Below are 17536 nucleotides of genomic sequence, written 5' to 3'. Positions count from 1 at the left end.
GTAGTTGAACACTGTATGACTGCTGGTTCTCCCACCCGCTGCAGGCAGCCATATGACAAATACAGTGGACGGAGAAGAATCCAGGGCAGTGCTGGTCAATCTGATACCTGGCATGACTTACCTGGTGACTGTCGTAGCAGTGAAGGGAGCAGAGGAAAGTGAGCCGGCCTCTGATCAAGTTACAACAGGTAAAATTTACACACATACAAAAATGTTTTCAACTCTGCCACAACATCCACTGTTATTGGCAGGGGTGGTTCCCAGGGACACAGGGAGAAACTGTCACTCATTGAACAAATTTGGACTTGCTTCTAATTAGCTTACCTAAATAACTACATTTTAAGATTATTATTGTAATATCAAGTTGACTTCTTTGTAGAAGTCAGAAACTGTTACTGAAAGCGTCATTCACTCATCAGATCAGCTATTTCTAAGGTATTTTATCAACACAGGCTTTAAAAAGAGTTGGGATAAATTATTAACATCAACTAAGGTGTCAGTAAGGTACATTATGCAGATAATACCATTCCAACTGTAAAATATTTTGGTGGTAGCATCATGTTATGGAAATTATTTTTTCCTGGTAGCAGGAACTAACAGTCTGGTCAGGAGTAATTATGTCTTTGCATTGTGCTCTTTCAGTTAGGGAAAATTATTCTCCCAGTGTATGTCAAGCAAAATTCTATGACCCAACACATGTCATTCATATCTGCACCTCTCCATACTATATTCATACTACCGATTTTGGTTGGCATTTATACTGTGATACAACATTTCATGTGTGTCTATTTTTTTCTGTAATACTGTTGCTTACTGTTGTATTTTTATGGAACTTCAATTTGATAGACAATGGCTGTAAAATGAAAAGATCTCAGACACTTTCTAACAACCTTGTTTCTTCTTTGTGCTGTTTTTTTCTGTAAGGCCTGAGCGCACCAAAGGGCATCCATTTCACTGATGTTACAGACACCTCTGCCATCGTTCACTGGATTGTGCCCAGTTACCCCATCGACAGCTACAGAGTCAGCTACGTTCCCATTCAGGGTGGTAAGCAGTGGAATTATATTGTATTATGTTATGATACTCCTGCTGTTGTATTGGTGAAGAACTATGTCTTTGTTCTGATTATCAATAAGCACAATGTGCCCTTAACTTTCAATTGCTTGGACAATATATACTGTCAAGTACTGTGTTTAAGTAAAAGCGTCTGTTAAATGCAGAAAATGTTCATATAATGTGCAAATGTATCGCCCCCTGCAGGCAGCCATATGACAGTTACAGTGGATGGAGGAGAGTCCAAGACTGTGCTGGTCAATCTGACACCTGGCCTGATGTACCAGGTGACTGTTATAGCAGTGAAGGGAGCGGAGGAAAGTGAGCCGGTCTCTGATAAAGTTACAACAGGTAGAATTTAGTCAAATACACCCACACCCAAAATACCCAGCATATTTATTGCCAAAATAAAACTTCCAACAGACAATTTGTGTTTGCTCTTTTTATGCAAGGCCTGGGCACACCAAAGGGCATCCGCTTCTCTGATGTTACTGATACCTCAGCCACCGTACACTGGATTGTACCCAGCTACCACATCGACAGCTACAGAGTCGTCTACATTCCAGTTCATGGTGGTAAGCTGGGGGTGTCTAGTGAGCTTGAGGGGTGGCCAAAATAGCAATGACTGACTGTTTATTATTAATAAAATCATATTTAAGACATATTAGTATTTACCAACATAGCCATACACATAGTTCTATTAGGCTTTAGTTTCTTTCTATCTGAAGCCAAATAACTAGAAGGTAAAATATTACTAGTTCTGCAAACTGCCATATCATTACTTAAGTGGAAGTCAGTAGATATACAAGGAATGTTACATGTGTACTTAGACCTGCCATTAAAGGTGCGTAAATAAATGTTAGTCTTAGATTGTGAAAATAGACTTATTTATGGTGTATTAATTAAGTAATTCTTTATCTGAATTTGGCACAAGTGAGCATGGTAATAACAGACCTATAAGCTTACAGATCACAAACCATCCATCATCTGTACAGTTATTCTGAGTTTTGTGACTTTTTATGTGTGGTTTCTATTATTTTGTAAACCCTGTAAGTGCATCAGTAATTCGAAGTTACATCGTGGTCCTCTACCGCCCCCTGCAGGCAGTCCTTTGACAGTCACAGTGGATGGAGGAGAGTCCAAGACTGTGCTGGTCAATCTGACACCTGGCCTGATGTACCAGGTGACTGTTATAGCAGTGAAGGGAGCGGAGGAAAGTGAGCCGGTCTCTGATAAATTTACAACAGGTAAAATTTAGTCAAACACACACACTCAAAGCATATTTATTGCCAAAATAAAACTTCCAACAGACCAGTTATGATTTAAACAGCTTTTAACAATTTGTGTTTGGTCTTTTTATGCAAGGCCTGGGCACACCGAAGGGCATCCGCTTCTCTGATGTTACTGATACCTCAGCCACCGTACACTGGATTGTACCCAGCTACCACATCGACAGCTACAGAGTCGTCTATGTTCCAGTTCATGGTGGTAAGCTGGGGGTGTCTAGTGAGCTTGAGGGGTGGCCAAAATAGCAATGACTGACTGTTTATTATTAATAAAATCATATTTAAGACGTATTAGTATTTACTAACATAGCCATACACATAGTTCTATTAGCCTTTAGTCACACTTTAGTCTATCTGAAGCCAAGTAACTAGACTAGAGGGTAGAATATTACTAGTTCTTCAAACTCCTATATCTTTAACTTAAGTGGAAATCAAGAGCTATACAAGGGATAATACAGTATGTGTGCTCAGACCTGCAATGCAAAGCTGCGTAAATAGATTTTAGTCTTAGATTGTGAAAATAGACTTATTTACAGTGTATTAAGTAATTCTTTATCTGAATTTGGCACAAATGAGCATGGTAATAACAGACCTATAAGCTTACAGATCACAAACCATCCATCATCTGTACAGTTATTCTGAGTTTTGTGACTTTTTATGTGTGGTTTCTATTATTTTGTAAACCCTGTAAGTGCATCAGTAATTCGAAGTTACATCGTGGTCCTCTACCGCCCCCTGCAGGCAGTCCTTTGACAGTCACAGTGGATGGAGGAGAGTCCAAGACTGTGCTGGTCAATCTGACACCTGGCCTGATGTACCAGGTGACTGTTATAGCAGTGAAGGGAGTGGAGGAAAGTGAGCCGGTCTCTGATAAAGTTACAACAGGTAAAATTTAGTCAAACACACACACTCGAGCGTATTTATTGCCAAAATAAAACTTCCAACAGATGTTATGATTTAAACAGCTTTTAACAATTTGTGTTTGTTTGCTCTTTTTATGCAAGGCCTGGGCACACCGAAGGGCATCCGCTTCTCTGATGTTACTGATACCTCAGCCACCGTACACTGGATTGTACCCAGCTACCACATCGACAGCTACAGAGTCGTCTACGTTCCAGTTCATGGTGGTAAGCTGGGGGTGTCTAGTGAGCTTGAGGGGTGGCCAAAATAGCAATGACTGACTGTTTGTTATTAATAAAATCATATTTAAGACGTATTAGTATTTACTAACATAGCCATACACATAATTCTATTAGGCTTTAGTCACACTTTAGTCTATCTGAAGCCAAGTAACTAGACTAGAGGGTAGAATATTACTAGTTCTTCAAACTCCTATATCTTTAACTTAAGTGGAAATCAAGAGCTATACAAGGGATAATACAGTATGTGTGCTCAGACCTGCAATGCAAAGCTGCGTAAATAGATTTTAGTCTTAGATTGTGAAAATAGACTTATTTACAGTGTATTAAGTCATTCTTTATCTGAATTTGGCACAAATGAGCATGGTAATAACAGACCTATAAGCTTACAGATCACAAACCATCCATCATCTGTACAGTTATTCTGAGTTTTGTGACTTTTTATGTGTGGTTTCTATTATTTTGTAAACCCTGTAAGTGCATCAGTAATTCGAAGTTACATCGTGGTCCTCTACCGCCCCCTGCAGGCAGTCCTTTGACAGTCACAGTGGATGGAGGAGAGTCCAAGACTGTGCTGGTCAATCTGACACCTGGCCTGATGTACCAGGTGACTGTTATAGCAGTGAAGGGAGCGGAGGAAAGTGAGCCGGTCTCTGATAAAGTTACAACAGGTAAAATTTAGTCAAACACACACACTCGAGCGTATTTATTGCCAAAATAAAACTTCCAACAGATGTTATGATTTAAACAGCTTTTAACAATTTGTGTTTGCTCTTTTTATGCAAGGCCTGGGCACACCGAAGGGCATCCGCTTCTCTGATGTTACTGATACCTCAGCCACCGTACACTGGATTGTACCCAGCTACCACATCGACAGCTACAGAGTCGTCTACGTTCCAGTTCATGGTGGTAAGCTGGGGGTGTCTAGTGAGCTTGAGGGGTGGCCAAAATAGCAATGACTGACTGTTTATTATTAATAAAATCATATTTAAGACATATTAGTATTTACCAACATAGCCATACACATAATTCTATTAGGCTTTAGTTACACTTTCTATCTGCAGCCAAATAACTAGAAGGTAAAATATTACTAGTTCTGCAAACTGCCATATTATTACTTAAGTGGAAGTCAGTAGATATACAAGGAATGTTACATGTGTACTTAGACCTACCATTAAAGGTGCGTAAATAAATGTTAGTCTTAGATTGTGAAAATAGACTTATTTATAGTGTATTAAGTAATTCTTTATCTGAATTTGGCACAAATGAGCATGGAAATAACAGACCTATAAGCTTACAGATCACAAACCATCCATCATCTGTACAGTTATTCTGAGTTTTGTGACTTTTTATGTGTGGTTTCTATTATTTTGTAAACCCTGTAAGTGCATCAGTAATTCGAAGTTACATCGTGGTCCTCTACCGCCCCCTGCAGGCAGTCCTTTGACAGTCACAGTGGATGGAGGAGAGTCCAAGACTGTGCTGGTCAATCTGACACCTGGCCTGATGTACCAGGTGACTGTTATAGCAGTGAAGGGAGTGGAGGAAAGTGAGCCGGTCTCTGATAAATTTACAACAGGTAAAATTTACACACATTAATGCGGCTGACTGTGAAAATGTATCTGGGTCTTTGAGCTCTTTACATTCAAGTATCTGTAATTGGTCTCTCTTTCCATATTACTAGCTCTGCTTGGGATTTATGTAATATGTAATATCTGGAGTAACTGTTCTTTTATTTTTGTATTTTTTCTTATGTGGAAGGCCTGGGCACACCGAAAGGCATCCGCTTCTCTGATGTTACGGATACCTCAGCCACCGTACACTGGACCGTACCACATTACCACGTTGACAGCTACAGAATCACCTGTGTTCCTATCCATGGTGGTAAGCATTGTTGATACTGCTTTAAAATATGAACGGCCAGTTGGTGGGATGACACTTTTTGGAGGATGGGGTGGGGGTTATTTGTGAAGCTGTGATTGTCACTTTAATGTCAAGATCCTTTCTCTTTTATTTTGCCCATTCGTTTGTGCAACATTAACGTGGACTAACCCTGCACTTGTGTTTTTTTGTCGCCCCCCTGCAGGCAACCCTTTAACCGTCACCGCGGACGGAGGAGAGTCCAAGGCTCTGCTGGCCTACCTGACACCTGGTGTGACGTACGAGGTGACTGTTATAGCAGTTAAGGGTGCGGAAGAAAGTGAGCCCTCCTCTGATAAAGTTACAACAGGTAAAACACACACACATAAGTCCATAGTAATTCTTTATTCTGTAAAAGTAGGTGTTAAGTGCAACCATCCCTCTCCCTGTGAGACTATCCACTGTAACTGCTGTTTAAACATGTGTATATATGAATGTGTGTGTTTTTGTTTTAGCCCTGGACAAGCCTCAAGGTCTGACAGCAGTCAATATCACAGATACAGAGGCGCTGTTACTCTGGCAGCCCACCATTGCCACGGTAGACGGATACGTCATTACCTACAGTGCTGAGAGTGGTAAAGATCATTCATCTTCTATTACATTTACATACAGCATCTCTAGCTTATATTTCCTTAATACACGGGTCCATAACCTACAGCCCATAAATCATAAACTTCTGTGCTGTAGGTCTATTTTTTTCTATACGTTAACATGTATATTTAGCTAGGGGGGACTGATGTAGTTTAATCAGTTTATAAGTTTAAGAATCACTGCTTTAATATAATGTGTGTTTTTGTAGTTCCCCCAGTAATGGAGCGCGTTTCTGGAAACATTGTGGAGTTTGAGATGAACTCGCTCATCCCCGCCACTGAATACAACGTTAAAGTTTATGCTGTAAGAGATTCAGCCAAGAGTGCCGCCACCAGCACACAGTTCACCACTGGTAAAACATACACACATGATCTCACAAATTTGTTATTTGATCACAGACAGCCATTATAATTATCTATTGTATAACAAGCAGCACTAGGGCTTAGCTGATTAGGCTTTCTTTAGTATACATGATCATCTGTAAATGATTTCTAGTCCCTTGTGAATCTAAATTCTACATTCATGCCTCTAGTTTGTAATGCCAGACCTTATTGTCTGACATCTGCTTGTAGATGTTGATGCCCCTCAGGACTTGGCAGCCAGTAACATCCAGACAGAAAGCGCCATGCTGACATGGAAGGCACCACGAGCGGAAATCACCGGCTACATCCTCACGTACGAGTCTGCTGATGGTACCGTCCGGGTGAGTGGATGTCAGGACTAATTCTGTATAACTGATATTTCTGTAAATGAGATCTAAATTTAATCATGAAAGTATTTTAGGAACAACAGCTGCCATCAGTCTCTATTCTATCAATCGATCATTGAGATTTGATCATCGGTGCAGTGGTCAGCAGGAAATACACTTTGTCGGTGTTGCTAGAATTTGTTTATGGACACATTTTTCTGCTTAAATAAAACTGAACCAACTCACCACTTAACTGTGCTGATTGGTTAATGACACAATGTCAGAACTTTGGTAACAAACAAACAGAGACTTGAATAGTTTAATTTATTCAAACAAGGTGGATTTGAGGTCTGTGTGAAATTCAACCCATTGGCGCCACATTGGATTTTACATTTAAAGGCTTGGGTTAGTATGGGCCATCATATTTTTTTTTACCAGTAGTTCAATCATTTTTAGTGATTACTTTTAGTAAGTGTGTTAGGTTTGTTTACTTATTTACTTTACAATGCAGGCTATTTAACAAAGAAGTTCACTGTGTGTGTTTGTTGGGAAGAATGTAACACAACAAGTAGTCCAGTGTAGACATGTTGCTATGCTCTTACTTAGACATGTGGTACAGTTGTTTCAGCAGTTGTATTTCATTATGCTTACATGTTATTTTTTATGTTCACCTTTAAACGAATGCTGCATTGCTATTGCAGGAAGTCGTCCTCAGTCCCACATCTACGTCCTACAGCATGAGTCAGCTAAGCGCCTCTACTGAGTACACGGTACGACTGCAGGCCATCTCCGGCCCCAAGAGGAGCCACCCCATCTCCACTGTATTCAGCACCAGTAAGTAGGATTGCATAACATGCTATTACACCCATGACTGCCAAATAGGTAAATGTGTACACTCCTGGCATTGATTACTTTGTTAAACAATAGATGAGTGTGCAAAATCACTTTCTTACACACACCCATTTGTGTAAGTGTTGAGTCCATTATAAAGGCATTTATAACTCTAAAACTTTATATATGTAGGTACTTATCTTAATCTTTCTTTAAATTATGAAGTAGGGACCTCACTTTGTGCACAGGGGATAGTTAAACTGGAGCAGTAAGTCTTCTGGTTAAAAGCAAACATTTTTTATGTAATTAATTTGATACACCAGTTTGCAACTGGTGCTGCTAAAACACCCGAACTCACTTGCACAATTAAGTGGGGTATCCTTATACTTTTGTTTATATAGTGTATATACCATTGCTAACAACATTCTATTTGCATATAACAAAGCAAAAGTAAAATGTATCTCCAATTCAAGTTACTGGTTTAGTAAATGCTTTTATCCAAAGTGTCTTTTAGACACTTTTAATTCTAACAAAATATGGCTGTGTGTGTTTGTGTTATAGTTGGTGTGCTGTACAGACACCCAAAAGACTGTTCTCAGGCTCTGCTGAATGGAGACACCACCTCAGGCTTGTACACCATTTACCTGCGGGGTGATGAAAGTCAGCCACTACAGGTGTACTGCGACATGACCACTGATGGAGGAGGCTGGCTGGTACGTACCTTCGTCTATTCATTCAAAAGAATGTGCACTGTAACATGTAACAGTCTTGTCATTTTTGCCTCTAGTCTCATTTGTGTGCTCGTTTACATTCACACAGGCAAAGAAGTAAAACACAAGACACATTTATTACAATCTAGGTGAATGTTCTTTATGTCTACAGGTCTTTGTCAGGAGGCAGAGTGGCAAAGTGGATTTCTTCCGTAACTGGAGAAACTACACTGCAGGTTTTGGTGACATGAACGATGAATTCTGGCTCGGTATGTGATACAAGAAAAATGCTGTTGTATAACCATCAATTATTAATTACTATAACTATTGCATCAGTACTAAAGTAATAGAATTAATTAAATGTCAGATTTGGTAGCTACTTTATATTTTGGAAGTGTGCAGTTTACACCTCCAAGGTTGCCAGATGTTTCCCAAATAGAGCTCTGGGACATTATTTTAAAGAAACATTTTGTTTAGGCACAGCAACTTGGTGATAGGAAATACAAAGACATTAAACAGGCTGCAAGAAATACATAGATCAGATGTATCCTAAGCATAGAGTGGCTAATGTTATGATACTGGCAACTTAAGAAAACATGAAGCAAATGTGGGTCACGTTTATATATTTTTTTACATTGTCATATTTTTGTTAAGTTTTATTGAGCTGTATTTCTGTCATTGGAATTCAATACTATACAATAATATGAACTTACATACTCTATATGAGGGGTGCATAGTAGGGGTTATAGTTCAGCAAAGTTTCCCAGTGGTCTAAAGCGCTGGCCCACCATCACTGGGATATGACACTCAAATCCCAGGCAGTGGTATCGAACTAGCCATCTCAATGCTATACCCTCTGCTGTCTAGTGGAGGCACATACACTAGTGATAGATGATATGGAGGGCTGAGTATGTCTCCCCATGCATGATACAGCTCTCTATGAGACTCCACCACTGGCACGGAAAAAAATACGGCCAACAACTTGCTTTTTCCTTAAAAATGTAAACAGTGGCTACCCCATCCTGTTTATTTATATATGAATATAAATGTATTTTGAAAAATATTTTGATATCACAAAATTCTATTCTATTTTATTTTCTAGACTAGCTCAAAACTTCAGTGCAAAATCAAAGTAAAGCCAGCAAACATGTCAAACTGTCTATGTCTAGAATAAGGGGAACTTTGTGTACCCATTTTGTCAGTATCACTAAACCAACATGCTGCATCAAGGTTTGTATTCACTGTACACTTTTATTGTTTGTAGGTCTAACAAACCTGCACAAGATTACATCTCTCGGCCAGTACGAGCTGCGAGTGGATCTTAAAGACAAAGAAGAATCCGCATTCGCTCAGTACGACAAATTCTCAGTGTCGGAGCCACGCAGCCGCTATAAGGTGCACGTTGGAGGCTACAGCGGTACAGCAGGTAAAAAAAAATGCTAACCCAAAAATGCATGGGTTATACTAGAGTGATAAAGTGGTAGACTGTTTTGTCAATGCATTCTAATCATGCTGTATTAATATTTAATTTTGTGCACTTTACAATAATAAATGTCCGTTATGATCATTCTTTTTGGTAAATCCTTTTTTAGGTGATTCAATGACATACCACAATGGCCGTCCATTCTCAACCTACGACAATGATAATGACATAGCTGTCACCAACTGTGCTCTGTCATACAAGGGAGCGTTCTGGTATAAGAACTGCCACCGGGTCAACATCATGGGAAGATACGGAGATAACAGCCACAGCAAGGTATGAGACACTGCAAACACAAAACACACACAATTTCTAATTATTTTTATTTAAAGACACATAAACTGATGATAAACTTGGTTTAATCCTGTGTTTAGTTTAATCTTATAGAAAGCAGAATATGCTTATGAAAATAATTATCTATTTTTGTTTTTTAGGGTGTCAACTGGTTCCACTGGAAGGGTCATGAGCACTCCATTCAGTTTGCTGAGATGAAGATCAGACCGTCCAACTTCAGAAATTTTGAGGGAAGAAGAAAACGATCATAAATGTAAAAAAAAGCTCGCCCATTCCTTCCCCCCATTCTGCCCCTACTGCATCAGTTCAACCTTTTAAGCTACCAAAGCAGAAGTCTAACCCTCTCAAGCCTTCTATCCCTCTGTCTTTTACTCATTTAATTACCCCATTTAAATTACAGCTTGAAGTCATTGATTGACCATGGCGCCAGAAGCATCAGGGCCCTCCCCGAATTTCACCCAGACACACTTACACTGAGCTGTACTTTCCACAGAATCACACACACACACCAAAGACTGCCATCTAAACTGCCATCCTAAACTGCTGGGAGGGGTGGCTCTGAGGTGCATTTGAATTATAAAATAAAACCCGATATCTATCGGCTTTGGCGGTTTCCGTTAGTGCTCGGTGCCTCTTCACTGTTTTCACTCCCTCACATTTTATCCATCCAGCAGAGAGGCACAGAGCATTATTATCAATAATAATCTCAGTCTAATGCATAATGATTCTTCCCTAATCATTCCCAGTGATTAGCCAAGAGAAACGCTGGCATCTGTGGCACATTTCAGATCATTAGTGTTTTTATCCCAATGGTTGAATGATATCCTGCCAAATTTGTATTTGATTAACATTGAAGTTCATGTGACACTGTTGATTTTGCGATATACCACCCTGTCATTAAGAGAAAATGAGAAAATCTTTTGTTTGACTGTTTTTACCAGCTGTTTCTGGACAAAAGTAAAAGCAGGACCTATGTCAGTACAAAACTGATGTAAGCAGGTTAATGTCAACAGATTACGAGCACAAATAATGATCTACAGCCATATGTTAACATTGTGCAGAGTTCTTTAAAAAGGCCATTATCATTTTGTAATCAACATTGTACATTTATATAAAAGGTATTGTACACAAAAATGAATTAATATACAGAGTAGGTCTTCGTGTTTCCCCTGATACCTTTCCTTCTATAGACTTAACCACTGGCCCTTCGAAAAACCTGTGTAATTTAAAGTCTTGTTTGGTATTTGTTTGTCTTTTCATCTGTTTTTTTTAATTGGGTGAATGACAGGTGTTTTTCTGTAACCCATATTACAATAAAATGGATTTTGTTTACAGAAGTATGCTATATGGAATATTTCATTTGCGTTTACTTTTTATGCATGTACATTGTTACAAATCCAAATTCTGAAACAGTTGATTCCTTATAGATTAGCAGCCTGTAAAGGGGCATTGCTGGTGATCTTTTGGTGCCTGTAAAACGTCATGGAAAAGTCACTCTCGGATGTCTGACGTTCTGATTTGGGCTATAGTTTAGTGCATTTTCAGCAGCTGTTACTAGTGATCAGAAGGTTGCTGGATCAAACCCCGACACAGCCAAGTTGCCACTGTTGGGTCCCTGAGCAAGGTTTGCTTGCATTGTATTAGGTAAAATACAATGTTGGCCAGTTGTAGCCTAGCGGTTAAGGTACTGGACTAATAAGCAGAAGGTCACTGGTTCAAACCCCACTGTTGGGCCCTAGAGCAAGGCCCTTAACCCTTAATTGCTTAGACTGTATACTGTTAGTCACTTTGGATAGAAGTGGCTGCTAAATGCCTAAAATGTAAATGTCAAAATTGTAGATTGCTTTACATAGAAATGTGTGTTGAATGCCGTAAGGAAGTCAGATTTCACACATTTTTCATATTCATAGATCATATGTCATCCAGATTGATGCCACAGATTTTTAAAGCACAGCTAGAATGTGTATTGATCTGCTGCTCACAACCATCAGACTAATCTGTGAAGAATAGTGGTGCCCAGCCCAGCAGATGGTACAGACTGTTTTACATTACACTGCTTGCAGTAACATTTTCCTGCCAAAAAGGTCTTCAAATTTCATTGTTACATATTAAGTTTCAATTTTGTGTGTTCTTTATCTAGATTAATCAATTTTATAAAGACCAATTATAATAACATTAATATTAATTAAGAAACATGACAATAAACATGTAAAAACAGCAGTAATCACATTTTCATAAAATCCGTTTTTAGTTTTTTATACACTGATCAGCCATAACAGTAAAACCACCTCCTTGTTTCTACTCACTGTCCATTTTATCAGCTCCACTTACCATATAGAAGCACTTTGTAGTTCTACAATTACTGACTGTAGTCCATCTGTTTCTCTACATACCTTTTTAGCCTGCTTTCACCCTGTTCTTCAATGGTCAGGACCCCCTCAGGACCACCACAGAGCAGGTATTATTTAGGTGGTGGATGATTCTCAGCACTGCAGTGACACTGACATGGTGGTGGTGTGTTAGTGTATGTTGTGCTGGTATGAGTGGATCAGACTGCAGCACTGCTGGAGTTTTTAAATACCGTGTTCACTCACTGTCCACTCTATTAGACACTCCTACTTAGTTGGTCCACCTTGTAGATGTAAAGTCAGAGACGATCGCTCATCTATTGCTGCTGTTTGAGTTGGTCATCTTCTAGACCTTCATCAGTGGTCACAGGACGCTGCCCACAGGGCGCTGTTGGCTGGATATTTTTGGTTGGTGGACTATTCTCAGTCCAGCAGTGACAGTGAGGTGTTTAAATACTCCAGCAGTGCTGCTGTGTCTTATCCACTCATACCAGCACAACACACACTAACACACCACCACCATGTCAGTGTCACTGCAGTGCTGAGAATGATCCACCTCCTAAATAATACCTGCTCTGCCGTGGTCCTGGGAGAGTCCTGATCATTGAAGAACAGCATGAAAGGGGGCTAACAAAGTATGCAGAGAAACAGAAACTACAGTCAGTAATTGTAGAGCTACAAAGTGCTTCTATATGGTAAGTGAAGCTGATAAAATGGACAGTGAGCATAGAAACAAGGAGGTGGTTTTAATGTTATGGCTGATCAGTGTATAAGCTAATATGTACTTTTTTTAAAGGATGATGTTTTATTTAGGAAAGAGCAAAGGTTCAGTTTAAAGTGTATGCCATCACAAAAGTTTATCAGTTACTGTTTTAGGACTTCAGCACCAGACCAATAAAGTGTTATTGTACAGGTATCATGAAGGTTGTTAGAGATAAAGTTAATGTTTCAACTGTGAAACTGAAGCAGTATTACTATACGCAACAGTTTTAACTAAAGGTGAACTGACAAAGCAAATGTAAAATCCATTTAAAACATTTCATGCAAAGTGTAAAATATCTCTCTGCTGTGTCATATTCATAAAATATTTTCAGCATAATATCCATATAACAGGGTTGATAAGTTCTGTTTATTACCATGTTTAGTAATCCCTCGCCCTCTGGGTGCTCCAAATTCCTTTCACCTCCCAAAATATGCTTAAAGTGGACTGGGCAATCTCAGTGGGAGGGAGTACGTGTTGCCCTGCAATGAACTGGCATTCTGCCCAGGGTTTAGTACTGCCTCTCCAGTGTTTTCTCTTCAGCCGAAACAAAGCGGTTAGTAAATGTGAACAATAAATAAATAAATGTAGATTATTTGTGGACACATGATGGACTTAACATGTTATTGATGGAATGTCTCACAGCTTTATGTAAATGAAGTCAGGGTCATTTAGAGAGCTGGAACTCCCAATGTACATGTTTCCTGGGAAGGAGGAGTCCATGCAGTCAGGTCAGTGCTTCTCAGTAGCTTCAGTTCAGAAACAGAGGAACATGTGAGCTGAGTTGTATAAACAGTGATGACATGAGGGAGCAGACGGAGCAGTTGTGGTTAGGAAGGAAACTGGGAGTGTCTACCTCTCACTGGGGTTCTGGGCATTGTTTGAGTCGGATTACGAGTGGAAAGTAAACACTGCTCTTGCTTTGCCGCTGAAAACTAATTGTTTTCTGTACCGGTCGGTTCGGAACGCATCAGAATCTTGTCTTACCTAATAGTTCTATTACATTACTGGTAAGAAACTGTGTTATTCCCGTTATGCCGTCTGGAATGAAGGAGCAGTTTGAAGGGAATCACATTTGCACCTTTTTTGTCCGTGTGGAGCAGATTTAACTACCATGGCCAAGTTTCCGAAGTCCAGGCTGCTTAAGTGTCTTGCCCTGCTTCTTTTACTTTCACTATTCTGTTATATATATGTAAAATCTAGTGCTAATTCCATACCAAAACGGTTTACTTCTTTACCAGAAGACCTGTACAAACCTGTCTCACCATTATCTTACAAATATCTTCTCAATCAACCTAACCTGTGCCAGAGAAGAATCCCTTTTCTAGTTCTTATGATTCCTGTGAGACTTCAAGACAGGGAATCCAGGGCGGCCATCAGAAAGACCTGGGGTCAGGAGAACCTTGTCCCTAATGTTGATATCGTCAGAGTGTTCTTCATCGGACAGCCAAAGGAGAATGACCCAAAGCATCAGGAAGACCTTCAGAAGGAAAGTAAGACACATTTAGACATAGTACAAATGGACTTCTTAGATACCTACCACAACCTGACCATCAAAACCATGATGATGATGAACTGGCTGGACACTCACTGCCCCACAGCACAATACGCCATGAAGATCGATGCTGATATTTTTCTCAATGTGCCTTATCTTGTGGACTACCTCCAAAACCAGGCCTACAAGCAGGACTATATCACAGGATCAGTTATCACAGACGGAACACCTCGGAGGAACAAGTACAGTAAGTGGTACCTCTCAGAGGAATTATATCCAGAGGACAAGTTTCCACCCTACTTGTCCGGTGCCGGATACGTCTTCTCCGTTGATCTGGCGAGCAAGATAGTGCAGGCCTCCAGATTTGTGGTGCCGATACCCTTGGAGGACGTGTACATAGGTTTATGCCTGCATTTCCTAGACGTTCAGCCTGTGTTCGCCAGGACGTTTTTGCCCTACAGGAACCTCTTTGAGATCCGTCATTTAGAGTACGAGAGATGCACGTTTGCAAAACGCATCATTGTCACGGGTTTTACACCGAGTCAGCTGATACACACATGGAGTGACTTTCAGAGAGATGGCTTCTCATGCTGATGCTACATCACAACTAGGTCTCAGGGGGTCATGGCAAAAAATGGAACCAAAGTAATACTTTTTATTTTTAAATATATTCAGTGTGTTTGAGTTGTTGCCAGTTTCTACTTACCAAGTCTGCCTTAGCATGAGCTTTATTTACCTTATCTTTTTTTTAATACCAGCTGAACATCATTACGTATGTCAACACACTTAAAGGTGGATGCTAACTCCTCCAGTTTGATTGATGGGGATAACAAACAAAAATGCCATCTCTTTCACCAAGATAATACTCTGACAAACTGCTGGCCAGGGATGACTATGGCTTTCATTTGATATGCAAGGTTTGGCACCCATGTTTTATAATTTTAGCTGCTACAGTTGCTGTATAACATTTTCACGAATGTCAAAAATGAAGGATTACAGTCGAGCTACAGATGAAGTAAATTGGCTGCTATGCGGTAACTTTAAGGAGAATTAAGGAATTAGGAATACACCCTGGACAGGGTAGCAGTCCATTGCAGAGCTTTACACATGCACTTGTTACTCACACTCAGGGATAATTAAAAGTAGGCAAGCGGCGGCACGGTGGCTAAGTGGGTAGCACTGTTGCCTCACAGCAAGAAGGTCCTGGGTTCGATCCCCAGGTGGGCAATCCAGGTCCTTTCTGTGTAGAGTTTGCATGTTCAACCCGTGTCCTTGTGGGTTTCCACCGTGTGCTCCGGTTTCCTCCCACAGTCCAAAGACGAGCAAGTGAGGTAAATTGGAGACACTAAATTGTCCACGACTGTGTTCGATATAACCTTGTGACCCGATGAACCTTGTGTAATGAGTAACTACCGTTCCTGTCATGAATGTAACCAAAAATAAAAACATGACGTTAAAATCCTAATAAACAAACAAAAATAGGCAAGCCACCTTCTGCATGTTTTTGGAAGATGATACAAAACCAGAGTACTGAGAGGAAATGCATGTAGCTATAGCGAAAACATGCAAAGCTTCTCACACAGTGACCAGAGTCAAATTTATTTGCATAGCACTATTCACTATAGACAGCAAAGTCTCAAAGCAACTTTACAGAATCCAGGACCTACAGAACGAAACCACTGTTAAGCAAGCCAAGGGCGACATGCCAAAAACTGCCTAAAAATTACAGGTGTGAATTAAACCCAGATCATTCAGACCCATGTTGCTGTGTACACAATCATTATGCCTTAATATTATCATTATAGTTATTTATTAGTATTAATGTGGACTTTTAAAAATGTAATGTTCTACCTGCAAATATGTCTGCTAATAAATCTCACATTTTTACATAATGTGTTCTTAAATAATGTTTTAAATGTATTTGGTAACTCAGTGGTTAAAGCCCTGAACTAGCAATTAAAAGGTTGCCAGTACTCTCCCATAAACGACTTTCAATTGCTTGAATTGTATTTGGTTAAACTCTTTGGAACTTTTGATAAAAACGTCAGCTAAATGCTATACTGTAAACTGCTTTACAATAAAATTATTAAAATGCTTTATAATAATACACGTAATATATAAGAAATTTTCATGAAAGAACCCTACTCATTCTTTAATAATGAACCTTAATGTAAAAAGAATTGCAGGCACCTAATAGATGATGGTTTCTTTTTTTTCAACGGTACATGTACAGTAAGAAGTAAAATACAGTTACAGCCTGAATATTATGATTTAATATTTTTATACAAGACTTTAAAATTGTGCTTTCCTTGATCTTGAGAGTTTAGTTTGTAAAACACTATATACAAATTATGCCCAAAATATGTGGACACACCTTCTTATACTCAAATGTAGCAACAGTCTGGTAGAGGCTCTTTCCTGTTTAAGTATGACTACAGTACCTAAGAGGGATTTTCAAAAAGTTTCTGCACTTTTATATTTTGGTTGGAAACAGTGAGGCCAGGAGGAGTAGTAATTGGTCGTGTCTGAGAGCCTGAGAGACGACTATAGTCCGGATTTAGCTCCATCTGATTTCCACCTTTTTGAAAACTCAAAGAAGCTTTAAGGGGAAGAAGATTTTCATGTGATGAAAGATGTGAAAGTCGTTTTAACACTCTGTAGGTTGTAATGAGAGAAATGACACTTTTGTAGTGCAGGGTGTTAGTGAATATAGAAACTGTAAGCTGAAGCAGAAGGATCGGTAAGCAGAAATAGCAATGTGAGTCATTAGCACTGCAGCGTGTCAGTCTGAGCGGGTAAATATAACACTTACACAGTCAAACAAGCAAAGAGTAAATGATTTACTTAGAAGCATCCCGCACAAGTCAAACATTAAGCATTTTAGGTTTTATAACTACTTACGTTTACAAAGGTTATAAGAGGAGCAAAGTGAAAGTGACCA

General features: G+C 39.5%; 2 protein-coding genes and 1 long non-coding RNA gene across 5 annotated transcripts in view; 2 read left to right on the top strand and 1 right to left on the bottom strand.

The window, feature by feature from the left end:
* Nucleotides 1-11332, top strand: part of tncb (tenascin Cb) — a 68494-nt gene extending 57162 nt beyond the window's left edge. For all 3 annotated transcript variants that reach the window (XM_063017408.1, XM_063017407.1, XM_063017406.1), the window contains 22 exons: nucleotides 45-188; nucleotides 925-1047; nucleotides 1261-1404; nucleotides 1506-1628; nucleotides 2157-2300; nucleotides 2419-2541; nucleotides 3081-3224; nucleotides 3344-3466; nucleotides 4006-4149; nucleotides 4265-4387; nucleotides 4914-5057; nucleotides 5240-5362; nucleotides 5565-5708; nucleotides 5854-5973; nucleotides 6198-6341; nucleotides 6562-6692; nucleotides 7379-7511; nucleotides 8070-8221; nucleotides 8391-8487; nucleotides 9483-9644; nucleotides 9811-9974; nucleotides 10133-11332. In XM_063017408.1, the coding sequence (XP_062873478.1) occupies nucleotides 45-188; nucleotides 925-1047; nucleotides 1261-1404; nucleotides 1506-1628; nucleotides 2157-2300; nucleotides 2419-2541; nucleotides 3081-3224; nucleotides 3344-3466; nucleotides 4006-4149; nucleotides 4265-4387; nucleotides 4914-5057; nucleotides 5240-5362; nucleotides 5565-5708; nucleotides 5854-5973; nucleotides 6198-6341; nucleotides 6562-6692; nucleotides 7379-7511; nucleotides 8070-8221; nucleotides 8391-8487; nucleotides 9483-9644; nucleotides 9811-9974; nucleotides 10133-10243 (2960 nt within the window). In that variant the 3' untranslated portion in view covers nucleotides 10244-11332. The remainder of the gene's footprint in view (nucleotides 1-44; nucleotides 189-924; nucleotides 1048-1260; nucleotides 1405-1505; nucleotides 1629-2156; nucleotides 2301-2418; nucleotides 2542-3080; nucleotides 3225-3343; nucleotides 3467-4005; nucleotides 4150-4264; nucleotides 4388-4913; nucleotides 5058-5239; nucleotides 5363-5564; nucleotides 5709-5853; nucleotides 5974-6197; nucleotides 6342-6561; nucleotides 6693-7378; nucleotides 7512-8069; nucleotides 8222-8390; nucleotides 8488-9482; nucleotides 9645-9810; nucleotides 9975-10132) is intronic.
* Nucleotides 9450-13537, bottom strand: LOC134335042 (uncharacterized). Its single transcript, XR_010015537.1, has 2 exons — nucleotides 13477-13537; nucleotides 9450-9984 (listed from the first exon to the last, which is right to left on the bottom strand). It is a non-coding gene; the product is annotated as an uncharacterized LOC134335042 (long non-coding RNA).
* Nucleotides 13538-13905: 368 nt separating this feature from the next.
* On the top strand, nucleotides 13906-16652 carry b3galt8 (beta-1,3-galactosyltransferase 8). The gene has a single exon (XM_063017965.1). It carries the CDS (start codon nucleotides 14215-14217, stop codon nucleotides 15187-15189), a length of 975 nt encoding a protein of 324 aa, XP_062874035.1. The 5' UTR covers nucleotides 13906-14214; the 3' UTR covers nucleotides 15190-16652.
* Nucleotides 16653-17536: the final 884 nt, after the last annotated feature.

Source organism: Trichomycterus rosablanca, chromosome 21 (assembly GCF_030014385.1).
Source record: "Trichomycterus rosablanca isolate fTriRos1 chromosome 21, fTriRos1.hap1, whole genome shotgun sequence".
NCBI lineage: Eukaryota > Metazoa > Chordata > Actinopteri > Siluriformes > Trichomycteridae > Trichomycterus > Trichomycterus rosablanca.
This window is presented reverse-complemented; position numbering and strand designations above follow the sequence as displayed.